Below are 27,260 nucleotides of genomic sequence, written 5' to 3' on the forward strand. Positions count from 1 at the left end.
TATTCTTCCCTTTGGTTGACACCACAGTTTAAATTTACAAATAATTTTCACAACCTTTCACTAGCCTGACTGTGAAGTAGGTTATCTGATCTCCAGCATAGTAAATTGAACCTGAATTATTCAGATTATCATTTTTAGTGTTTTTTAATTATTTAATTTTGAAGCCATTTCAAACATACAGAAAAGTTGCAAGAACAGTACAGAGAACTCTCACAAAGACCCCATTGGAGGTCAGCCAGTTGTGCCAGTATGTCCTTTACAGAAAGGTGGCCCGAGAGGCAGCCAGAAGTCATATCTCTCTGGAGCAGTTTGGAACAGCTCCTTGGTCTTTCCTTGACCTTTCTGACTTTAATTTTTTTTTTAATCATAGGACAGTTACTTTGTTTCGAATGTATCGGTAGTAACCATGTCTGATTATCCCACCGCAGGCAATGGTGTCTTGTCTCCTTGGTTATTAACATCTGTTGTGTGAGATGTGATTTTGTAACTATGTGAACGTCCCCTTCTTCACCCTCTTTCATCTGCTGGCTTCAGCATTCCTTGATGTTTCCTGCCTGAGCCGACTATTGGGAAGACGGTTCCCTAACACTGGTTTCTGAAGCCATCATTCCTTCTGCATTTATTAGTTGGCACTCTACTAGAAGAAAGAGAGTTTCTCCCCTCCAACTGTGTTTGTTTGCTTCTTTTTTTATAACAGTAAAGATCCATAAATTCCTGTTCTATTCAGTGCACTGCAACCCTGTACCACCATTACATCTACTGATGCTCAGAGTGCCCTAGATTAGGCCAAGGGGGTGCTGACAAGCTGGTGCATGTCCTTCAGACAGACTTCCATCCTTTTCTGAGCACTTCCTTACTACCTGGCACCACAAGATCTTCCAGTCTGCTCAGGGTTCTGTAACAACGTACCATAAACTAGGTGGCTTCTAAACAAGAAATTCACTTCTCACAGTTCTGGAGCCTGGCAGGTCCAAGATCAAGAACCCATTTCACGATCCAGGAACAGCATTTTTTTTAATGTATCTGTGTCTGGAGGAAGAGAAATGGCAGCCCTTTGTGTTTCTTCTCTGAAGGGCACTGAAAATATTTCCTAAAAAATATAGGGCAATGAATTTCTTCTATTTCTCATCTTGCATGGATGTTTATGTATGCAGGCAGGGTTCTCCTCTGAAAATCGTGACCGAATCCCTTCCCCCTCCCGAAGACCCTGCTTCCTAATTGCAGCCCCTTGGGGTTAGGTTCCAATGTATGAATTTGAGATGGACACACACATTCAGCCCATAGCACTGAAGGTACATTAGATCCTTTGAAACAGTTAAATTGATTTTACATGTAGACAAAACTCTAGAGGAAAAGAAGGAAACTTAAAAAAAGCAACTAAAGTGCAAACTCTCAACCTCCAGAAATTGCTGATCCGTATGTTGATATAGATCTATAATTTAGTGAATTGACTCACTAAAAGGATTGGGCAAGTGGAATGTGCTCTAATAGGGCTTTCGACATCCCACCCTTGACACAAACGGCTATGTACACATTTACCTCCCAACCTCAAAAGCTCACATTGGTGTGCATTGCATTACAGGCCCAGGATTTTACACGAATAAACAAAATGCTAAGTATTTATACTGACATGCTCGGCTCTTACTATTCATGATCTAAGATAAACATCATCGTTAGCCCTCTGTCTAGGCCTCCTACCAGCCCACCCCTTGGCGGCCCTTTGCCTCCATCCCACTCTCCTCCAATCTATGCTGTGTGCTCCTTTCAATTCTGTAAATACAGACTCCATCATGTCATTCCTCAGGAAGAGACTCTCTGGTGGTTTCCCATCACAAACCATTAATGTCTGGATTCCTTACTCTGACACACAAAGCTCCATGACGTTGTCCAGTCCACCCCTCTCCAAGTCCTTTAAATAAACCCAGCAAGCTCTCCAAAGCCTTTGCTGCTCAGTGACTGCTCCAGACTTGCTCCCTGCCATTCTGCCCGTCTGCTGCCTTCCTTGAGTTGCTGACTATATTCTAGCTCTGTGCCTGAAGCTTCATTGGATCTGCAGCTTGGGCTGGAAATTGCTCTCTTGGCTTTCACCTTTGGCCAGGAGGGCTCACGCAGCAAATGACTCCTGCCTCTGCCTTCCTGCTTCAGTCACCGGAACTGTGGGTGAGAGGTGCCCTCCATCAGACAGGTCTCTGCCTTCCTTTTCCACCCCATCTCCTGTTGCTGCCCCCAAACAACCTCAAGCATAGAAATACCTTAAGAACAGATGGCCTTTATCATCTCCTAACCCCATAATCCCCTCAGCTTGGAATTCCCTCCTCACTTCCTGTCACCATCCTTCCATCTCATCTCCCTCTCTTTCTGGTGAACCTCACTCTCTTAGAGTCAGCCCTCTACCAAAGCCCCACTGTCCTGGAAAGCCCACCCTGACCCTTCCTTTTTCCACCCCACTCTGGTCCTAAGGTACCCATGCAAAAGTGGGCTTTCCTTCTTGTGTCCTCATTAAGACCTTCAATATCACTGTGATTCCACTAATTGCTCTGTGGGATATTTTACATCTGAGTTTCTCCCTAGGCCGTATGAGATCCTGGGAGGAATAGGTTTTATTTACCTTTTCTACCTCTAGCATTGGGCCTGGTACCGGCATATAGAATTTCTTCACTTGAAAATGGGGTGTCATCAATTTGTATGAGTTTAAAACATATTTAAGGCATTTGATAACTCAATGTCTGACATATAATAAAGGTTTAATAAACACTCCAAATCCTTAGGTTAATGCTGTATACCTTCATTTGATCTATTGTATGGATTGCTTTAAAATTTATCCCTCTAAGATCAACTTTATTTTTCTTATTCCTAGCCTTAATCATTCAATTAGTTATTCATTCATACATTCAACAACAGTTTACTGAATTCCTATTTGCGCCAGCCACTATATATTTGTGCCATTCTATACCCTAAGGGTGCTGCCGTGAGTGGCATGTAACGAGTCCTTATCCATGTGGACCTAACATTCCCCACATTATGAAAGATAGCAAATACAAAAAGAATATATATTGTGTTAACATATACATTTAATAACCTAATGCTTTATTTTCCCCAAACCTTATTTAATCCATGGCCAATTTGATTATCAATGTTGACTTAGAAGAAAGAAAATGTTGGGCTGGAGATGTACTTGAGTGGTAAAGTACTTCCTTAGCATGGGCTAAACCCTGGGTTCGATTCCCAGTACTTAAAAAAAAAAAAAAATAGGAAAATGCTATATATTAACTTTTTATTAATCCACCATTTTATTTCTGAAATTTTTGCAAATTATGGCAACAAAAACTTTGAAATCTCCCATATATGAACTGAGTTTAGCACTAAAAATCCATTAGCCATTTTAATTCTCCTATATATAGATATGATTATCCTCCATTTTTCAGAGCAGGAAATAGACATTTAGGAAGGTCACAGATCATTTTCTGGACTTGGTCTTAATTGGTTTTGATCCGTCCTTCTCTACATGACACTCCTCATTCTATGTTAATGGTGGTTTCCATGGAAGGTATCCTGCCTCCCAGTAGGAAGACCAAACTGAAGGGAGGTCCTTCTACTTCTTGTGTCTGGACATCAGGGCAAGTGCACACAACCCAGGCCTACCCAACAGACTCTCACAAAATCTAGCACCATGGATGCTGAGTGGATGAGACAAAGACAACCAGAAACAAGAACCCAGCGGCAGCATCCTGACTGTCCAGCTATAATATTGTCCAGTGGTAAGAGTCAAGAGTCTCACCAGCAGACCACACCTTGGCTTTGGTCTCTTCTCATTCCTTCTGGTTCTCCCAGCCTAGATCTCCAGCCTTCCTGGAAATTCTCTAAACTGTCTGACAACCTGAGAGGGAGAAGGAGAGGGAGAGGGAGAGGGAGAGGAGGAGGGGGGAGAAATTAATCAAAGATGGTTTCTGTAGCTTGAAATTTAAGAACACTGAATGGTAACACATCTATAAAGTGACCAAATCAGTGTTTTTGTCTAGGTTGCCTAAACACAAAACCTGTGCTCTTTACTTGAGAAAGACAAAAACACAACCAGTTATTTACCCAACAATTATTTATCCACCCATCCCATGAAAGGCAGGGACAATCTCAGAAATCTAAATGTTTTTGATCTATTAAAACATCAATGGAGGGGCTGGGGTTGTGGCCAGCAGTAGAGTGCTTGCCTAGCACACTTGAGGTCCTGGGTTTGATCCTCAGCACCCACCGCATAAAAATAAATAAATAAATAAAGGTATTGTGTCCACCTACAAAAAAAAAAATTTTTTTTTAAATCAATGGAACTGAATTCAACTGGGATCTAGCAAGGAACAATTCTCTGTAGTAAGCCTGATTCTGTAGATTAAAGCCCTTTTTCTAAGAGTCTTCTGGATCCCCAAATGTTGTTCTTGACTAAAGGTTTCCAACCTCCTGCCTCATATATAATATTTTTATTGTCTAATTATTCTATACATACTTCACTTTCCACATTTCTCTAGTAGAGTCTCACATTTTACCCCTTTTAGTCGTTGACTTGCTTTGATATATCTTTTTAGATTTGAATAATCTGGATTTAAATTTAGATTTGATACAAGGATGATAAAAATCAGACTTTTGTTCCCTTGTGAAGACAGAAAAATTAGGAAGAGAGAAAGCCTGGTAATAAATTATCAATATTAAGGCTGTCATTCTCTCTCTGTCAAGGTATTGCCCACCAGCAACTCTGAGTGAAATTCAAAGTGCTAAATGTGAATAACTTTTAAGAACATAAATGTCTATTTCTGTTCAGGTTATTCATGCTTAGCAATTGAAATGTTGTACATGAGAAATGTTGTACATGAGCTTCCAGATCACACCCTTTTTTCCTTCAATCTACTTCCAAAAATGGAATTTATTGTACTAATTAGAGTCCTAGAGGTGAAAATATTTTCTCTTTGTTGGCCTCAGAATTTCATACCATGATCCCTCCCACTCTAACACTGGCCTGTATGCTTTTCCAACAGGGCCAACAGGATAAATTGGAACAATATTTTGGGGAGAAAACAAGGAGATGAGATGAATAATTGAAGGGAAGTGTTAAGGACTCAGTCCTTGCTCAATTTTGGCAGCTGCTATAAAGGCTTAGTAATAGGGCGGCAGAGGATAAGAAAGCACACAAATTTTGAAAGATCATCAATATAATATTCCTTTCCTATCCTGAGAATCAAAAAATGATAGTAAGTATATGTTTGTACATTCGTTCATTAAGCAAACTCGATTAACTGACCTTTTTCTATCATATAATCTTCAAGGAGCTTATCATTTAGTTAGCTGAATGAATCTAATCTGTGATTTTCTTTTTTTTTCCTTCTGAGACACGTTTTGTACATCTCACAGTACATGACAGATATGAGGTTTGCATGAGTCACAGACTCTTTTATTTTATTTGTTCTTTTTTAGATACACATGACAGTAGACTTGCTGAGTACCTAAGGTTATTCACTAGTTCCTCTCAGACCAGCTATAACTTCATCACTCTCTTCCATGCAGGAAAGTATAGCAGAAGGCAACGGAAGAAGAGAAAGCTCACAATAGGAGTAACCCTGAATCTCATCTAAATGGAAGGCAAATCATTTACATACTCTATAGTTTAACAGGTCTTAATAATATGATATGATATATCAAGAACTATGTAATGTTTTGAACAACCTACAATAAAAATTAATTTAAAAAATAAAAAAATAAAAATAATAAAAATAATAAAAAAAAAATAATAAGTTATTTGCAACAACAACAACAAAATGACTTTCAAATACTCGGTGTGTCACCATTGAAAAGCACAGCCCCAGGTGGCAAGGGCAGCCTTGAATACTTTCTATGATCAGGGTGTTCTTGGAATTTCTTAGGCTTTTTTTTTTTTTTTAACCTTGGATTCCTTAATTCTGTTCACTCAACTAATTCAGTAGTTGTCTAACTTCAGCATGCATCAGAATTACCTGGGCAAGACTCAGACCCATGGACCTTGTTCCCAGAGTTTGTGATTCAATAAACCTGGGAAAACCTGAGAATTTGCGTTTCCCACAAGTTCCCAGGTAGCAGTGATGCTGCTGGCCCAGGAACTGTGCTTTGAGAATCATTGATCTAGGCCAGTGATGATCCATCCAAAGAAATTCATTCAAAGTCAACCAGTTGCCTGAAGCCAACATAAAAAATAGACAAGAACTAATGTCTACTGAGCACTTTGCTAAGAGCTTTGCTTACTCCTTCAGGACAATCCTACAAAATAGGCATTTTCCCCTATTTTAAATGCAAAAATAACTCAGCTGAAAGAGATTAATCAACCAACTAAAAGTCAAATACACAGTACTGTCAGAAATAGAATTTAAATGGTCAAAGCTAAAACGAAACCCCAGAGGGAAAAAATGTATCCAAGTGTAAGAATTTATTCATGAATGAGCAAAGGATTGTAATCCAGGATACACGCTGGGCCAACATGCACCCTGCAGTCAAAGAGGAGAGGGTAAAGGAAGCTTTTATTAGCAAAAGGGAGAAATTCATGAAGCTGCTTGGATACAAGTGCAGTGGTCTTGGACACCCAAAGCAGGATTTGACATCAACTCATTGGTGGAGGCCCTCCTGGGACAGCGTCTTATCTGAATTGTAGCAGTCTTAAATTATGTAATAGAAATCTGTGCATACGTGCAAGATACGCAAAGCATAGAGAGTAAAGGACTTTCTGGTGAGCTTTTTATTAAAAATCCCTGAGATGGTTGTTTGGGGCGGGGGTGGGGGAGTGGGCTGGGGGGGTGGGGGGGGTGTGGTGGCAGTTCTAGGACGCAAACCCAGGGCCTCGAGCATGCTAGGCAATCCCTGTACCACTGAGCTATATCCACAGCCCTCAAAGTCAGCTCTTATTTTAGACAAGAAAAACATGAGTTTATACTTTCTCAGCTCTGAATTTCATCTGTATTGGACAAGAGTGATTTCCTTATTGTCATCAGACACGTTTTCTCAGAACCCAGGAAGGATGGATGCCAAGTGGTACTAGCAGATACCATGCGATATGCTATGCTACCCTTGTAACACCAAGGAGTTTACACATGGTAGTATTGTTTTCAGTATTTTTCAGATTAAAAAAAAAAATTGTGAACTGATGTTCACAGAGATCAAATAGATTGCCCAACGTCACATGGCTAGGAAATATCTTAAAAGTTTAATCTCAGTTTTTCTGACTTTGAAGTGTTTTTCCCATCTTACAACACCATTTCTCTGTAATCATTTTTTTAATTGGCACATTATAATTTTACATATTAGTGGGATTCATAGTTATATATTGTACATGCACATAACATAATCTGGTCAGTTTTATTTCCCTAGTACCTCCCCTTCCCATGTTATCCTTAGATCAAAATTCATCTTACTCAAAGCCAGGAAAAAGAATATGATCCCAATTAACCAGAGCGCACAGAAAATGGGGAGTTCTGCCTACTGTTCTGGCTAACTAAGTTGCTAACTGTTGTGTTAACTCATCCAAAAGCTTTCTGTTACCAGTTCACTTTCCACCCTAAGTCAGCACAGTATAATGTAAGGTTGCCTGATGATTCAGAATCGTATGAGTCTCAGAACCATCATTATCAACAGCATTCATTCCTGAGAAATGTCAAAGTGGATGCAGAAGATACAGGTGATGAGTTGAATGTGGGGGGGGGGGGTTTGTGATTATTCAATTATATTCTAATTCAGTTATATTTAATCATTTACCTTTTCTGTAATCAGAATGGTAAAATGTCCCCAAACTGAGGCATATCAAATTTTTGGTTGAATTGGAGTCAATCACAAGTTTATCCCAATTTGAATAAGTAGCGAACAAACTTCATTAAAAGTGACTGTTTCTTTCCTTTGGGGACAGTAACTGGCAAAAAACGAAGCTTCCCCTGATTCCTATGAACGGTTGTGTTACCCCGTCATCAGGGAGAGAGGCAAGCTGTATAATTACCATTTGAGACATGAATCATCCTTGCTTGCAGGGCCCAGACCTGTTGGACTCTATAAAAGGAGCTCAGGGTCGAAGTGCAAATGTGCACTGGCTGCCATCCCCTGGGCTGATATAATTACCCAGCTTCCAAGAGGAGATGAAGGTGCTCCCTGCATCTGGCCTAGCTGTCCTCCTCATCACAGCTTTGAAGTTTTCCACTGCAGCCCCCTCCCTATTTGCAGCCACCCCCAGGACCTGGAGGAACAACTACCACCTTGCACAGGTTTGTGAATCTTTGCCCAATTTCCTCTTTCTCCTTGTGGCCCAGAAAAACCTAAAAGCATGAAATAAGAAAATAAGCAAAAATCTATGATTCCTTTTAAATCATTTTATAAATCCACTGAAGTCTAATCAATGGTATCTGATGTCGGTGCATATTAACTGCATGTGTTGCATGACTGAATAAATAACTGAATAAATATCTAGGTATCTTGCTTTAAACAGAATTATAGGTGGTTTGCAAAAAAAATACAAAACAAAAAGATTAAATAGTATTTGAGGAATAATGGATGAAAAATAAGGGCAGAAATATAAAAGCTGAAATATAACACTCTCACACTAAGACAGATTGTGAATTTACTACTAGGATTCTAACAGTCACAACAAAAAGATTTCATATTTTGAAAAAAATGGCTCTTAATTCAAGGCCTTTGATCAAATTGAAATGAACCAAGTTTTTCCTATATGCAAACCCTCTTCTTTTTTGAGGACCTTTCCTCTCTAAAGTGTATTCCCCCATAACCCTCACTTACTCACTCTTTCCGTGTCTCCCTTTTTTAAGATCTCTCCCATCTGACTGTTTGAAAAAGAATCTAATACAAATAATTCATATGGGAATTTCTTAAAGGCAACATGACTCAAAATTATTTTGAATATTTGTGCACTAAAAAATGAAATGGTTGATCCTTGACCAATAGAGATGAATTTCTAATAATGGAATCCCAGCATTGGTGGAAAGTGTGCAGATATGCTCTCCATGGGCCTCTCTCTCCAGAGCCTGCCCAAACTATATAGCATGTGTGCAATTACAACTCTTCCCTCAGGTTGCTTCATTGCTTGCCCAGATATAACAGTGGACCACCGGCCTGCACACTGTAAAGCTGATTTTCACCTTGCACACTGGCTTGTCCCCAACAGTTGTTTTTACAACTCATCCATCCTAATCGGTTTTCATTCCACACCAGTCATTAAAATTTTTCAATATTAGGCTTGCATATGAACAAGGAAGCTCAATTCAATAAGAGATGCCTATACAGGCCTGTTGAATTCAACTTTCTTTAACTAAAGCCCACTTATAAATGAACTAAATTAAAAGTAACTCAGAGTAGTGGGATCTATTGGAAATTGTATTTTATTGTTGGCACCTAGATTTGCGTCCCTTCTTCTCATATGCAAATTTCCCCACCCAGATTCATGCCACTGATTCAGAAACTAGAGGTTTGTGACCTCCAGAAGGAGGGCCATCCTGAGGCCAGAACAGGCATAAGGTGGTGTGAGGCTCTGATTCTAGTCCAGGGTTCGGGCAAACTATAGTCCATGAGCCAAACCTGGCCAGGCCATTAGTTTACATCTTGTCTATTACAACTGCTTCCTTACCACAGTGACAGAGTTCAGCCTGCAGAATCAAAAATATTGTCCATCAGCCCCTTTTAAAAACTAATAATAATAATTAGCTGTCCCCATATATGTAGGAATAAGGTCAGAAAGTTCTGGTGAAGACATCCTTGCTAGCCCTGCCAGTAAGGAGTCAGCTAGGGGTCTGCTGGGGTATCAGGAAAGAAGGAGGTGGACTTCAAATACTGGGGACCTTTACTGATTCCTTACTTCTGCCTTCCCAAATAAACTGAGCCCTCCCCAGTCTCTGTTATGACACACTGTCAGTAAGACGTTAAACCAAGAAGCATGGAGACTCATCCACAGCTTGTCCCCAGCACTTTGCACCTTCTGCTGCAGGCCCCAGTCTTCAGTTCTGAGGCACAGTCATCACTCTTTAGGAGGTGAGAATGATCTGTTCAATATGGATCTTAGAGACTAGGAAGAATCAATTATCTCACTTTATAGTTTATAAAAACACATAACAATCTCATCACTTTATAAAATCATAAATGAAAATGGGCAACTGAATTTTATTTATTGAATGCCTACCAGGTGACATGTGATACAGAAACAGGAGTGAGCAAAAGTCAAGTCTCTGCTCTTACCGGGTTTATATCGGGGTGACGGAGGAGGTGGGAAGGAATTGGGAGGAGATAAGCCAATTAATAAGTGCAGAAGATTATTTCAGAAAGTGATCAGTGATTTTGGTAAAAAGTTAACCAGATGATAGAGTTAAAGGGACCGTGGGGGCAGTCCAGGAAGGCCTCTTAGAGGAAGCAACTTTGGAGATGAAGCTGAACTATAAGAAAAAGGCTGTTATGTGAAAACCTGAAGACAGGACAATCAGGTAGAGGGAACAGGAAAGTGCACCAGCCCTGGCATAAAGGAGCATCGAGTGGCAACAATCAGCAGCCCTGTGTCACTGGAGCTGAGAGACCAGAAGAAGGCACTGGATGAGCCCCAGAGACAGGACAGGACAGAAGAGGCCTGGCAGCCTGGGTTGGGATAAACACTTTCCCCACTGCTCTGTTCTTTCTAGATCACAGGCTAGAAGAGCACAAATGGCTCCAAAGGGGCCACATTTCCAAACACCATAGACCTCCCCCTCCAAAAACCCTTGACACAGACATCTATACTTGAAAATAAAAGTAGGTTCTTAGCTGGTTTATTAATGTTCACTTGTATCCTTTAAACTCTGACTTACTGATTTATATAAAGGCTTTGAAACTGATGGAATGATAAAATGCCTACCTATTCTTATAATCCACAATTGATTCTATGTTTTTTGGTTGTTTTTAAAAAATTACTATATTAGCTCTTTGATTTACAGTGGAGTTGGATCTTGATAACTTCATTGTAGCTTGAAAATATTACAAGTCCCAAAACTGCATTTGATACACCTAACCTACCAAATGTCATTGTTCAGCAACACAGTACACTGTGGAGTACAGGTGATCACCCTCTCGATCGCATGCCTGACTTGGGCTGCAGCTTGCTGTTCCTGCCCAGCATCAAGAGAGGACATGGTACCACACATTGCTGCCTTAGGAAGAGATCAAAATTCCAAGTATGATTTCTACTGAATGCACTTTACACCATCATAAAGCCAAAAAAAAAAAAAAAATCGTAAAGTCCAATTATCATAGTCAGGGATCATCTGGTAGTATCAATAGAACATTAAAAAGTTTTTTTCTAATTATCTCTAAAAATAATAAAAGTTTACCTTTACCACATTATTATGAATGCATAATTAAATTAAAAATAAAAATAAAACCTTCCAAATGCAAACTGTTAAATTCATGTGTCTTTATTACCATTATATTTTCTATGGTAAAGATTTAATTATTGTCTTTAAAATTTGGTTCCAAGGCAGGCAGGTAGTGCACACCAGTAATCCCAATGGTTCTGATCCGGGAGGCTGAGGCAGGAAGATTGCAGGATCAAAGCCAGTCTCAGTAACTTAGCTAGGCTATAAGCAACCTAAGGAGATACTGTCTCAAAATAAAAAATAAAAGGGCTGGGGATGTGGCTCAGTGGTTAACAACCTTGGGTTCAATCCAAAAAAAAAAAAAATGGTTCCTACTTTTTTCATTGTTTTTAAAGAAAATTTTTATGTTTATGCTACTTTCATAAAATATCTATTTAAAGTTTTCCAGAATGTGAGTTATCATTTGTTTCTCCATTTCCTTTATTAGAAAGATTATTTCCATATGAATAATATTTCTATAGGTACCGGTTGTACACAACAGCCTAATCTAAAGGATTATTTTTTCAGTATAGGTTTCCAGATGTAGCATTGATGAATGAAAAGGCATTTGAAGTCTCTTGATATATTTAAGAATATTTTCACTTTGAGGACCAAATTGGACACCCACACTGGTGTGATCAGTGGAGTGAAACCAACCCCACCCAATAGATAAAAAAAACTGAAATCAAAAAAAAATATATATAAGGAATTGCCCAAGCTTGTTAGTGATACAGCCTTGGCTAGAACTTGAGATTTTTCAGATACATCAAAAGTTTTCACAAGTCCATTTCAGTGACTTAGACATAAAGGACAAAATATTGAAGAAAATGTCTTGAACTTCACCTTGTCTCAAAACATACTTCAGTCTGGATTGTAAAGTCCTAATTCTCAGGAGATATATTATCAGTGCATACTAAGAAAGGAGTTTGAAGGCCACCAGCCTGCAGGGATAGATCCTCTGGCCCTCATTATTTTATCTGTCAAACATTGCAAAAGAAGTGGAAAGAAGACCACTTGATAATCAACCCCCAAACTTTGTGATTTTAACAACAAGGGAGGGGAGAGAGGCAGATGGGACAACTCTGATGGGTCCTGAAATCTTTGACCCCATGCAACATTGACTGTTGAGCCAAAAGCATGCAAGTGTTGGAATATAAACAGAAGCCATTCTAAAAGCACATCTAAGTGCCTGATGAAACATCTTGACTCCAGAAAGTAGGCTAAAGCCTTGTCAACAACTGGCAAGAAAGTTCCTAGAATACTGGGCTCTCAGTAACTCTGATAATTCTTCAAAGCATGCTTTAACTAAAGAAAAGGAATTCAAACATTAACCAAGCATCTACTATGGGCCCAGAACTGTGTCAGGCCCAGGGTTTGAGTCAGGCACAGTGTCCCTAGAAGGAAGGAGCATGCAACCAACGGGTAAGATGGACAAGAAGTCAGTGGAAACTAGAAGTGACAGGCATTTACTAAGAGCCATGTCCTTGGGAGCACCAAGGAGGGAGCAATTCACTCATATTCTTTTTAAATGGGAATAGTTTCTAATTTTATTTTTACTTCATTAATTGCTTATATTAATCCTATCCACTATGACCAGTCTTCAACCTTCTGATCTATAGTTCTAACCTCATGTGTGTATTTCAAAGAAAAAAAAATATTTGCTATAAAAATTATATAGATTCATAGCAAAAAAGTTACAAAAATTCTAAAATTAAAAAATAAAGTGCTGGGGATGTGGCTCAAGCGGCAGCGTGCTCGCCTGGCATGTGTGCGGCCTGGGTTCGATCCTCAGCACCACATACAAACAAAGATGTTGTGTCCGCCGAAAACTAAAAAAAATAATTAATTAATTAGTTAATTAAATAAATAAATTAAAAATAAATGATCTCAATTCTATCAGTAAGATATAATCACTGTTACTTAGTCTATACCTTTCAAAAAGTTTTGTATGATTCAGAGCCAGGTTTGGGTGAGACAGAGTTGCAACTTCTTTTCACTCAAAAATTCAAGATTTGGTTTATCATGAACTTTTTTGCATTGATTTTGGTTTTTCAAAATTTATTTATTCCTATTACTGAGTTTTTGGTGACTCCCCCACTTGCTTCCCCCTAGCGCCAGTTCAGGCCTACATATCACATTACTGTAATAGTACTGGTAAATGCATTTTAACTTAAGATACCACAAACATCTTCCCTTACATAACGTTTTATGAAAATATTTTGTGAAAAGTTTGAACGTAGAGCATATTACATAACCTAGCAAGAGAACAAAGCATTTGCAATCCAAACTATCTCATAAATACAGAGCATTGTCAGAACTCAACTCTCAGAAGCACATTCAGTCATCACCACAAGCATTGCATTATCCTGACATCAGCTTGCACAAACAGAATAACTCACTAAATCAAACTTTATTTTGCAAAAAAAAAAAAAATACATAAAAGATGACTTGAGATGGCAACAATGGAAATGGAGTCGGGTGGTCCTCCCTGGTTCAGAGCAGCTCGTGCAGGCCTCAGGACTGGTGCTCTGTGTGGCCTATCACGGTTCCTCCTCTTGGGTTCTCATCTCGCCTAAAATTTTCAACTACAGAGAAAATGAGCTCCTCTCACACAGAGGGCAGACTGAGGAAGTAGAGCTCCGTCTCCACACCAGTAAGACTTACTCCTTTCTGTTTGTCCTTAACAATGGCCCATGTTCATTGTAGAAAACTTTGAAACAGGACTGAGAATGTAACTCAGTGGTAGAGCACTTGCCTAGCATGTGCAAGGCCCTGAGTTTGATCCCCAGAAGTGGAAAAAATAAAATAAAACCCAGAAAATGAAAAAAAAAAAATCTTTGAGTGACAAAATTAACACACTCATAATTTCACCACCCAGAGATAACCAATGTCATATTAATATTCAGACACACTATCTTTCATTATTTATTGGGTGTGTATGTTCGGTTTACTTATGAAATTTTAGTTATAATCTATAGAAAGATTTCTCCTCTGCTTTTGTCACTTCTTGTTTCTTCTAACTTTTTATTGTTTATATGTGTGTGTATATAGTGTATAAGTAAATAATATTTAAAATTTACATGTAATATATAAGTATCTGGATAATGTAGAGATAATCTATATAATATATGTCTAGTAAATAAGAAATGCTATACTATATAAGTAGGAAATTATATATATGGTAAAAGGCATAAATAAATTTTTAGCTGCTCTTTGGGTCTTTTCCTGAATAAGTTGAATAGATGAAATTCCTGAGCCAAAGGCAGGCTTCAATCCTGCATTTACATGGCACTGCCTCATTCACTTTATCCTAATCCCAGCCCTGCGTCATAGCAAAGGGTTTTCAGACAGTGCATACTAAGGGGTTTTATGTTTGTATGTGCAAAAGAAGCCTTATAATTTATGGCTCATTTTATTTATTGGGATAAAGAGCCTGTCATAGGAAACCTGCCCCAAGAAAACAAACTCCACTCCACCGGGTGGTGGTTGTGGCTCAGTGGTAGAGCGCTTGCCTGGTATGTATGAGGCACTGGGTTTGATCCTCAGCACCACACAAAATAAATAAATAAAATAAAGGTATTGCATCCACCTACAACTAAAAAAAAAAAAAAAATTTAAAAAACCTCCCCACCCCACAACCCACCTGAACTGATTTAACGCCTCCGCTGAATAGACTGACCCCTGCATTTAGATCAGAGGAGAGGAGGGAATAGGATACCTCTGAGAGTTAAGGACTCACAGATCTCACGTTATATATGATGAAAGAAAACAGCCTTTGTCTTGAAATTGGATAAAGGACTTCAATGACAAATATTCAGTTCCTAAGAGAAATGTTCACATCATTTTCCTTCCATAGTTTTTAAATTAAAGCAATAATACATACCCATTAGATTAGCTGTGGAAAATTATAAAATGCAGGTGGACAAAAGAAAAAAATAGTCTAAAGCCTCATTACTCAAAGATAATCATTAATAATTTAAGCCATATGTATCCTGTATCTATTCAAATATGTCTAATTTTTTCAAAATGGGAATGTACTTTACATACTACTTTTATGCAAAGAATATTGTCCCATCTTACCTTGAGCAAGAGTCTATGCCACAGACATGTCTGCCTGCCTGTCCGTTTCAGGAGTATCTTGACAAGTATTACACAAAGAAAGGTGGTCACCCCGTTGGTGAGATGGCTGCAAGAGGAGGCAATGCCATGGTCAAGAAGATCAAGGAGCTACAAGCATTCTTTGGCCTCCAAGTCACTGGGAAATTGGACCAGAATACAATGGATGTGATCAAGAGGCCTCGCTGTGGAGTTCCTGACGTGGCCAACTATCGCCTCTTCCCAGGTGAACCCAAATGGAAAAAAAATACTTTGACATACAGGTAATGAGATGGAGTCTTTCCAAATTCATAGAGACTCTCTCTCTCTCCCTTTCTCTTTTCTTTGTTTTTTTTTTTTTAAATCTTCCTCTGATCTGTATAAAAAGCATGACTCCTCACAACCATGAGAAAGAATAAGAACTCTGTAGGTCCATCAGACAATGACAATGGTCAATTTGCTTGAAAATAAAATCTCATGATTATCATAATGAGTGGCCATCTTAGGCATTATAGACAATTTCAGCAGTTAGAAACAACATATCAATCTTTAAGGAAAAGTAATTTAGTATAGGATTAATAACCTAACAGTACCAACTAGTTTTCTTAAAACAATCTGCTCAAAAAGAAAGATAAAACTTATTCATTAACAATTTTTTTATTGATTCCAAAAACCATTTAGTGGTGATTTATTATCTGTCTACTATAGGCATTCAATTGAAGGGTTGTAAAGGTGATTAGATCCCCATGACCGTCTTTAGGAATCTCACAAAACTTTCAGGGAGACAGACATAAGACAGCTACAACTCTGCATGAAAAGAATGAAACTATAGGTCTAAGCAGAGAACCGTGGGAGAATGTGGAGAGAGCAACCATGTTGCCAGGGACGAGCAGTGACCTCTGGGCCTGATCTGAAGGCAAAGCAGTTCTTTGCCTTACCCCATCCTCTGGACTCTTCCTGTGCATACCAACAGGACACGGCTAACAGGAACCATTGTCCTTCTTCCTTGTGCTCTGGGTATTGAGACCAGAATCCCCTCTCCAGCAGCCTGGACCCACTTCTGGGCTAATTCCTTCACAGATTAGTTCAACTAAGGGTGGGTCATCCACAGTGCATACCCCATGGCCTGAGAATAGGCTTCAGGAGAGTGCATAGTATCTGCAAGTGTGAGCCACACACATGCCAGCTGATTGTAGCTTTGGAAAAGAATGGTCTCCATTTGTAGTCTGGCTCCAGTTCTTGCAAATGATAAGGGTTTTTTCATAGAAAAGCAAGGGAAGCAAATAGCAGAGAGTACAACAGCCTGTGGTGTTAGGCAGCATTCCTGCACCAGTGTACAAGTCCTGAAATGGCCTGAGCACTTATGTAGAGGGCAGAGGAAGGGGACTATGGGAAGTGAGGCTGGAGAAGTAGCCAAACAGCAACTAGAATGTGATGTTTGGACTTTATTTCCCAGTAGTGGAGAGCCAGGCCTGATTCTATTGCGTTTTAAAGATGAGCACATCCAGAAGGTATCTGGAGGAAGGAAAACAGGTCTGCTCCAGAAGTTCAGGCTTTGGTGTGCTGGAACTGGCTCCTAACAATTCAGGGGCTAGTCTTTAAATGACAGGAATTTATCATTTGTTAAGTTCTCAAGAATTTTATGAATTCATTGCTAAGATAAATCCATTATTAAACTATTTAAATTAACAATTAATTATTTTAAGAAACAAAAGTAATCAAAACGTATTGTTGTTTTCCTACATTTTACTATCACCTATATTTACAAAGCTGGGTGCATCTATTTCATCAGAAACACTACACAATGGTGCCCTCCTGCTCATTTCTTCCCCAATCAGGGCTGGCAAGTCGCTAGTCTGAAATTAGCCACAGTGATAATATTTACAGCACAGAAATTAGCAAACCATACAAATCAGGAGACTTTTATTTTCCTTTGCAGAACCAGTTGTTAAACTGTTCTGGAGCACTGGTGAGTCCCCATGATCACACACTCAGGGAGCAGAGGATTCTGCCATTACTTGCTAGGAGCCCATAAATCCGTAAGGTGGCGCTGTGAAAAAAAAAAATCAAAGCCACTAGGGGCAGAACTGGCGTATAAATCCATGGAGTCTTTTCATAGTTTTGTTTTGTTTTGTTGTTTTGTTTTTCAAACTGTCCCAGAATTTTACTCCATGATATCCACACAGAAACAAAGGGCATGGATCAAGATAACATAGCACTTGGAGAAACATAATGTTCCATGATAAATCGAGCAACCTCATAATCCCTCAGCAGATCCATTCTTGCTCCCTTCAAGTTCCTTAGTTCCTCACCCTTCAAAGACAAAAGAAGTGATCTTAGCACTCTGTCTGTACGGGATACAGTAGCTATTAGATGTCAGAATAACTTCTTATAACAAATACTAGATGATTTAAAAAGAAAAAATACAATATAATGCTTATATGCATAAACTTTGAAGTCAGACATAACTGGGCTCAAATCCTGACTAATCAGAAAATGTAAAGGATGATGATGATGATGATGATGATGATGATGATGATGATTATCTGTTTCATGGGTTGTTTTGAGAAGTAGATAATAGAGAACAGTTAAATAGAGCTGAGCTTAGGGTGTAGCTCACACCTAGGGTGTGTGAAGTTCAGGTTTGATCTCTATCTCCACAAACACACACACACACACACACACACACACACACACACACACACAAATACAAAATAGGGCTTACAGTATCTGTTCAAAGAATATTAACTATGATTACTGTTGCTTTTTCAATAGATTCTGGATCAGGATTTTCTCTTTATACATATAATCAACACAAAGATACACCTGACTTGTCTATAATGTGAGAAAATTCCAAGATACTAACTATACAAGATGATAAAGCACAGATTGATACTGCAACATAGGCTTGGCATATTTTGACAACATTGAATAGTTATTTTAAGGGTCTTTATAACTACCTCCTTTTGGTCCCAACCCCTGGGTTTTAAGATCTCCTTGTTCCTTCCCCTCCAAGTTCTGAATTGAGCTATTTACCATCCTATCCTCTCTGTCCAACATGGTCCTTTCTTTTAGAACCCCAGTTATTGGTTTCTGGTTGCAGTTGTACCATTTATCAGAATAACCGAGGGTGCTTGCTGCAATGCAGATTTCTGGACCACACCTGTATATTTAACAAGCTTCCTAGGTAGTAATCACGGGTCTTAAAGTTTGATAGACACTAGGTAGTCCCTAAATGGCTAACTTTTATTCTTTAATTTATTAATCATTTCCCAAGAATCTTCTATGTGCAAAACACTGGAGCAATAACTAGAGGAAGAGGGAAAGAAGGCTCAGATCCTGCTCCAAGGTGGCTTGGCACACAATGGTATTCCAGCCCAGCCCAAGGTCAAAGGTGGATGTTCCTCTCTCCTGCCCTTCCTTTTCCATACTGCTGCCACAAACCCCAGGCCCCAGGCTTCAGAGCAAAGAACCACTGTCTCTGTTTCTACCCACTATTTGTCCAAAAAGCACTATATTTTTCTGCCTTTAGGTGTCATTGTCACACCAGGACTTGCTGAAATGCTCCCTGCCCTCCTTTTCCAGTCCCAATGAGCATCCTTTTTTAAAGCTAGGATTTCCTCTTTGAGAAGGCATTATGTTAAGAAAAAAACATCCCCCAACAGTCCTGGGGAAATCCCATTGCCCTTTGAATGAGAATTTGTAAAGCCCCCAAAATGCACATCTTTATTTTTTTATAATTGAAAAATTCAGTTGCCCTTTTGAGGAAAAAGAGGTCATCTCTCAATTAAAACCAATTTCAGGAAAATACACTTCTTACTAACTGTAATGTTATACAAGTATTATTCTTTAAACTGAGTAATAGTGTCATGACAATGAAAACAAAACTGTTTCAGTACCAGATCACCGCGACTTTCATTTCTCCCCTTCATTTGTCTTGTTGGTTAACATGAAGCAACTTAACGTATTATAAAAAGCAAAATAAGAATTATTATATCAAAGGGAAAAAAACTTAAATTACAGATGTACATTCAACTTTTTTTTTTTTTTTAACAAGCTAGAACATAGTGCTTGCCTTCTTCCCTTGGGAACAATTACTGACTGAAGAACACATTCCTTCTCTTTTCACAGAATAGCCAAATACACATCTTCCATGAGTCCTATAGAAGTGGAAAAAGCAGTAGAGATGGCCCTGCAGGCCTGGAGCAGCGCTGTGCCTCTGAGCTTTGTTAGAATAAACTCGGGAGAAGCCGATATTATGATATCTTTTGAAACTGGAGGTACTGTGGTGCTTCTTGAATTTCATCTACTAGAGCAAAGGACAACTGTTCCAACAGTGTTCCTTCTACATACTTAATCCAAGAGATCAGCACGATTCTCCATCAAGTGGTGTGGTGAAGGGCAGAGGCCTGGACCATGGTAAAGTTATGTTCTTCATCTGGTCAGAAAACAGAACTCACGAGAGTTCTGAGCATATCTGGCCAACAAGAGACTCAGCTGTAGAACAGACTCACTGTGACAAGCTTTCACTGAATTCCACAGTGACCCTGATGCAGCTTTTCACCCGCAGCAATGGTTACTTGTAGACTACCTTTTGGGAGGTGCATTCACATGGAATACTAAAGAGTAGAGCATGAGCTGCACAGTGATCCATGGAGAGTTCTGAACCCTTTACAGAGAAACATGTCGGAAGTAAAAGGAAGTCAAATAGCCTATCAAGTTCCCTTCCCTTCTCAGCTTCCTAATGGTTGAGATATATGAGAGCTGCTGCTTCTTGCCATCTGCTGACAATGTTTCTACGTACCCTTGACATTTCAAGTTCTGATCTTAATTTTAATCTGATGTCTCTGTGGCAGAACATAGTTAAGGGCAGAGAAAGAGAGATCAAGCAAGTCCTGAGCACAAATCCTTAAGAAATGGCCCTGGCCCTTGGTGGTTACTGTTGTTCCCAGAGGACCAATGCCTCTTGGTGAAGTGTCAGGGCACAGTGACTCAAGGCAGCTTTGGAGGCCATGGAGTTAATGTGTGGCTCTCATCTTTCAAGCTGGTACTCTGTCCCCTAACACAAAGGTTGACTAGGGGCCCTGCAGTCATCATTATGTCCTCAGGACAGGCCCCCAAGTTAAACTTCATTGCACTGACACCTGAGAAATGCTGCAACTGGACTTTGTTTCATTGGTTCAAAAAAAAAAAAATAAATAAATAGGGCATACTCACAAAGATTCTTAAAAAATTGTAAAACGTAGCTTCTACTACATCCCCCATTTTGTTCTTCCTTCTTTTCTGTTAAGTTCCCAGTGAAGGGTTAATTTAAATATAAATGATAAAACAAAAACCTAGAGCTTCAAAGGTTAGAATTTTCCCTAAATTTCATGAGTTTCACACATGAAGGTATTTCAAAATTATACATAAATTTCCTTTTTTCCTTTTCAACACTTCCTTAAATTGACTTATATTGTGGGATAATCAAAAGCTTGTTAAATTTACTACACCCTCTCAGCTGACTCGTATTTCAAAAGTCCTTTCTGCCAAAAGTGCGCATTCCAATCAGTGACCAGGTTACTATCTAATGTCCCCCTGTTCTTTCTTCTTTTGTAATCTAAGGTACATGCATAGCCCACAGTATGCTATGTCACTATAAAAACAACCACACACAAAAAAAAAGTTTTTCATTTTTAATGCTACCTCTGAAGTATGAAGTTGTACTTTTTATTTTTCAATGGGCAGTTTCTGTTGATATGTGAACTTCTTATAACAATGAATATTGGGAAAGTAAATTTAAGTGTCAATGCTATTCAAAGCGTTGTTCATTCCCTCTGCCCCTCAGAACTGCTAGGACTTAATCCTATTTCCTGTTGTTTAGATCATGGAGATTCCTATCCATTTGATGGGCCTCGAGGGACTCTAGCCCATGCATTTGCACCTGGAGAAGGCCTGGGAGGAGACACACATTTCGACAATGCTGAGAAGTGGACTATGGGGATGAATGGTATATATGCACAATTCACCATAACCTGGAAAATATTGTACCTTCTCCTGGGCCTCCATCATGAAACCTTGAGGTTCAACGTCCCAAGCCACCCTTTAACTAGGGAGGCTGGCTAGGAAAAACAAGTAAGCCAAAAATCCAAAAGGGAACTCCATAAGGGAAAAGACCCACCCAAGACTGTGCTGTAGACTTGTCTGATCTGTTTAATAGCATAAAAATCTCAGGAAACAGCAATGCCCTCCTCAACACCCAGCTCTCCTTCTCTTCAGTAATTTGACATTTATTGTTTCTCACTTGTACTTGGAAATAAGCTACACTCAGAAGTGACCCAAGGGAATCTGTATTCTCCTAAGAAGTGTGATGGGGATGGGTAAAAAGCTTCCAGAATATCATGCAGGTCACCTGGAGATCAGTGTGAAATGTGGATAAATAGAAGTAGGCTGCGAGAACTGAAAACTGTTCAAGCATTTGTGGTCTAAATCTGTATTATTTTGCCACTACTATCTCAAAGGCCCTTCTTTATCAATCCATCAAGCATCACTGACCAAAAAAAAAAAAAAAAAAAATTGGACTGGTTTACATTTCTATCATCCCCCACTCTCCAACAAGGGGAAAGAACTAAAGTCAGTTAATTGCCACAATGGCCTACCAACCTCTGAACAATCCAGCTATAAAAAGGAGATGCGTTGACTGTGATTTGGGCATAAATTCTCCTGGAAAGACAGAAGAGAGAGAAAACAAAAACCTGTGTTGATGCTGCCTTTCTCTCTCACATTGTTTAGGTTTCAATTTATTTACTGTTGCTGCTCATGAATTTGGCCATGCCCTGGGCCTGGCCCATTCTAGCGACCCAACAGCACTGATGTACCCCACGTATAAGTACCAGAATCCCTATGGATTCCGCCTGCCCAAGGATGATGTGAAAGGGATCCAGGCATTGTACGGTATGATCACTGCATTTCTTTGCCCACTAATCCTGAAAGTGACAGGCATTTGGTCTCCAACTTAGAGAAAGGGCATTTTGCCAGGAGTTACCTATATAGGTAATAATTAAGCTGGAGACCCCAGACCCAGTGATATCTTCTGTCAAGAGCCTATTTACCAGTTATGAACATTGTTTTCTTTTCTAAGATGTGCAATTAAATTTGCATCTTTCCTCCAGAGCATTCTGAACCTGGATGGCTGTAGAAAAATGGCCATTATCTGGTTTGTTTTTTGTTGTTTATTTTTTGTTTTGTTTTGTAGCAAAAACCCTCAGGGTGCTTCATCTTCACAAGAATTCATTCAGTCTTTCCTGGTTGCCTCGTAAAGGTTTCAGTGCAAGTCAAAATTTATACTTTGAGAGAGGATGCATATATTTAACAATTCATGTATACGGTGCTTCCCCATTTGCAGACAAGTAGCCTTATCTTCCTAAAAATAGAAATGATGATGATAATAACCCCACCACCCAGATGCATAGGCAGTCTGCAGTTTATGAAATATACTCACATATGTCATCTCATGTCATCCTCATGACATGACTGTAGGGTGTAGGATATTTTCCTCATTTGATAACTGAGAAAGCTGAGGGTCTAAGATATTCAAAATTATCTCAAGTGTTAACATTCTTTCAAAAAGATAATAAAAGATTACTAGAAACTATATCCACGTTTCCTTAAAGGGAAAACAAATCAATCCATTCATAAAAAGGCACCCAGGAAAGACTGAATGAATTCTTGTGAAGGTTGTTGCTATTGAAAGGTATCTTCTGGTGGATCTGTGTGTAAAACAGGGACCCACTCCTAGGCACCCCGGAAAGACTGAATTCTTTTATAAGATGATAATTTTTATTCAGTGAATAAAAAGGTAGAAAACTTTAGGGGACTGATTTTTTCCCTTGGACCTTGGAGTCCTGGTTACTCAGCCTTGCCAGAGCCTCTCCACATCCTCTAAGCCTAGAGAGCCCAGAGAGCCAGAGCCCTGTGACTTCTTGAGCATTTGCCAGTCCACCTGCTAACTAGAAAGGGGCGCTGCATCTGCAAGCACTCATATGTCACCTTGCACACAAAAGACAAATTTTTATCCACAGAAGCCTTCAGCCAGCCAAATTTAATTTCCAGAAAGGTTAGATGCCACTTCCACTCCACGCTGGAACAGGGGAAATACTGTGAATGTCTCTATTTCACATACTCTACTCTAGAGCATCAGGGGCAAAGCTGCAATGTGATGCAATTCTTATGGGCTGCTAAGAAGGGCCAAGCCAAAGACTCACCTTCATAGGTGCTTGTGGGATGCAAGGCACCATCCTTCTCAGCCAGGAGCCAAAGCACGTATTTTCATAGGGTATTTATACACGAGTGAACAGATAATAATAACATAGGTTTGTTACGGCAAGTAGTGCTCAGAGATGGAGTGTGGGAGATGAAAACTCACTAGTTGCTCTTCCAAGGAGTGGATTCCTATTTTACAAACAGATCCACCAGAAGATACCTTTCAATAGCAAAAACCTTCAGGGTGCTTTATCTCCACATGAATTCATTCAGTCTTTCCTGGGTGCCTAGTAAAGGTTTAAGCACAGTGCAAGATGCCAAAGAATAAATAAACAAATTTAAAAGCACCCAAGGAAGTGACACTCTAAATGAGGGGGGAAAAATAGAAATTAATTACCAAGAAATAATTAAGGAAAATTTTAAGTTACATTTTTAAAATATAACTTATATATCAAAGAAGTTATGTATAACAACAAAATAATAGCAACCATGTTTTAAACACTGACTATAGGCTAAGCATTCATATGTGATTTCAGGCATTATTTGATTCTCATAAATGTCTTTATGGAGGTAGAGTCTATTATTACAGTTCTCGTTTTATAATCGAGGAAACTGAAGCTTTAAAAAGTTAAATTATTTGCCTCAAATCACACAGCTCAGCAATGAGGGCAGCCAGGATTCAAACCCAGATCTACCTGCCATTTTTTATGACATAACACATACAGAATGAAAGTATACAGGCCCCTGTGTCTCTAGAGTAGAAGTGTACAAACTCTAAATTCCTGGTACCATTTTGACCAAGACCCTTTGAATCCTAGGACCTCGGAAACCATTCCTGGGAAAACCCACTATTCCCCATGTCCCTCCTCACAAGCCATCCAACCCTGATCCCTGTGATTCCAGAGCATCCTTTGATGCCGTGACAATGCTGGGAAAGGAGCTTCTGTTCTTCAGGGACCGGTAAGCCTCAGACATACCCCCAACTCTTGTCAGGCCTTGGATCACCTCAAGACAAACATCCCTTCAGAGGTCATTGTTGCGGCCCTGTCTGAATTTCATGTGGAAATGCAGTCTTGAATAGCAGTAGGGTGGACAGCAAGGGTCTTTGCAGGGATAAAGAACTGCCCAAACTACCGTAGTCTTGGTATTGTGCTAAGTGCTCTCCATACATGTGCAGTGTTTCTTCTAAACATTATCACAGTAGAGAGCAGAACTCCCAATTTAGGGAGGAAGAAAGTAGCTCAAAGAGAACAAGTAAATTCCCAAGATAGCAGTTAAGTGGCTGAAGTAAGACACTAGCCCAAATTTATCTGATATCTGTTCTCTTTACTACCATGTGCCTAGAGAGAGCATGTTGTAAGTGTTCAATAAATATTTGGTTGACTATTTGGACAAAGAGGCAAACAGGAAGATGATTGGATGATGGTGGGTGGTAATCTCTTCTTCAAGGCTTCCAACTTTCCCCCTTTCGGTTAGCTGTCAGATAGCATATAGAAGACAGATCCCTTTCCTCTCCACTCTCTGGCTTCTAGGGGAACATGGCTGCTGCCTCCATAACACTGGTTACTGTAATTTCTTCTTTTCGTGGAAGAAAAGAGAAATAGCCACATTTATCTACACTGGAGATGGAATCCAATCACACCAGGATAGTCAGAGGAGCTCAGGAATGTGTGTATGGCATTATCGTTTTCTCCATTGGGCCCATATTGGGTGCCAAGCACTACCGTAATGTCTAGGGATTTAAAAATGGATCAACATCCTCTCTGCCTTTGCTCACCTCATAGTGGCTTGAGACAGAAGGACACTCAAAAATCATGGCAAGACACGAGCTCTAAAATATAGAAGAACTATGAGACCGTACACGGAATAAACACCTCAGAGGTCCAGAGAGACTTCACCGAGGAGATGATGCCTGAGAAATCTGATGTTTCTTTAGGAATTGGATCTTTAAGCTATTATCACAAGAATACTTTTGTTTATTCTGAAAAGAGAGAGAGAGTAACAAAATATACAAAAGAATCCCACCACCCAGAATGCATTATTCCACTCAAGCTGCCATAACAGAATATCATAGACAGGGTGGCTGAAACAATGGAAATGTATTTCTCACAGAACTTTCCGATGTCTCCTTTTATAAGGGCACTAAATGCTAGTATAAGGGTGTCGCCCTCATGACTTCACCCAAACCTGTTGTCTCTCAAAGCCCCACCTCCAAATATCATCAAGTTGGGGGTTAGGGCTTCAGCCTATGAGCTAGGGGAAGGAGCAGCCCAAACACTCAGTTTGTAACACAGAGTGATCACATTGTTAACCATGGTTTTGTAAATCCTTTCAGGCTTTTTCTCTGGTTCAAAAGTTATGTATTGTAAATATGAGAAGGCAAAGATTTCCCAAAAATGAGATTTTACTACTTGTGTTGATTTTGAAATGTATTTCCCTCAACATCATTTCACTTTTTCATGTCAATTAAGTTTGATTTTAATCTTTCACATATTATGTATTATTCCAATGAATAGATATACCACTGCTTAATTAACCAATCCCATACTTGAGAATATCTATATTGCTTCCAATTTTAAAAAATTAAGTGCAGCTTGCAATAAATCTTTAAAAATGCAAAGGTATTTACTTTTCAAAGGCAAATCAGAGCAGAGGCTGGGAACCTCCCTCTTACTGATAAGGCCACAGACACAAAGTGAGGGCTCAGTAAATGGCAGTTGCTGTGCATAGGAGTGGGAATCAAAAAATATGTAATTCATGTAAGCAAGAAGGCTTAGAAACGGCTAAGGTATTTAGAAGACCTAAATGATTTTTGTCATTTTCATGTATTTTTTTATTTTCTAAGATTTATTGATCATTGAAATTTTTCCTACTATTACTGTCAACTAAATAACAACAGAGAGAAAGGATCTCCAGAGAAACCACAAGTTCATCTAAGAGAGAGCAGAGGACCACAGTCCATGTTCACGTGCTACTTGAATTATGGTGCATCTGAGGAGGTTAGGGCAAGGGGAAGCTTTGGAAGGCAAAAAAGATGTTCTCTGCAAGCTGTCCAAAACCAAAGCTCTTCAGCCACAGAGGCTCACTGCAGGTGCTGGAGATCACTCACTGATAGCATTGATTGCTTCACAGAAGCAACTTACCTGGATTTTTTTTTTCCCTGAACTGTGAGAGTGTTCTGGTAGTAGTTGTTATCTCACACAGAGAAGCATAAGATCCTGTCATGACTTCCAGCTCTGCTTTGGTTCGTGTCTAATATAAGTAACTCCACCTTGGCATTGGCAGCTTTTGCTTTACCAAAAAGTAAACCTAATGGAACCCAGGCAATGGCCCAGGAGTGGTAGGCAAGGTGGAGGGCAGGAAGAGCTGGGACACAAGGCTGAGGATTCACATTATTATAGAGTCCACAGTGACAGAGTGTCTGGACACTGAACAGCACGCAGCCCTCATTCAGGGATAAAGAAGTGAGGCCATTGTGTAGAGCATAGCTTCTTCTTCTGGTCAATATCAGTGGCTGTGGTAGTGGCAAAGGAGATGGTGAAATCTGGA

The 27,260-nt window shown here is 39.5% G+C and overlaps 1 protein-coding gene across 1 annotated transcript in view; it reads left to right on the forward strand.

The window, feature by feature from the left end:
* The first annotated feature begins 8,129 nt into the window (after positions 1-8,129).
* Positions 8,130-27,260, forward strand: part of Mmp20 (matrix metallopeptidase 20) — a 41,996-nt gene continuing 22,865 nt past the window's right edge. Inside the window, exons 1-6 of the mRNA XM_076843836.2 lie at positions 8,130-8,255; positions 15,507-15,754; positions 19,602-19,750; positions 21,334-21,459; positions 22,242-22,403; positions 24,530-24,671. Of these exons, the coding sequence (XP_076699951.1) occupies positions 8,130-8,255; positions 15,507-15,754; positions 19,602-19,750; positions 21,334-21,459; positions 22,242-22,403; positions 24,530-24,671 (953 nt within the window). The remainder of the gene's footprint in view (positions 8,256-15,506; positions 15,755-19,601; positions 19,751-21,333; positions 21,460-22,241; positions 22,404-24,529; positions 24,672-27,260) is intronic.

Source organism: Callospermophilus lateralis, chromosome 2 (genome assembly GCF_048772815.1).
Source record: "Callospermophilus lateralis isolate mCalLat2 chromosome 2, mCalLat2.hap1, whole genome shotgun sequence".
Classification (NCBI taxonomy): Eukaryota; Metazoa; Chordata; class Mammalia; order Rodentia; family Sciuridae; genus Callospermophilus; species Callospermophilus lateralis.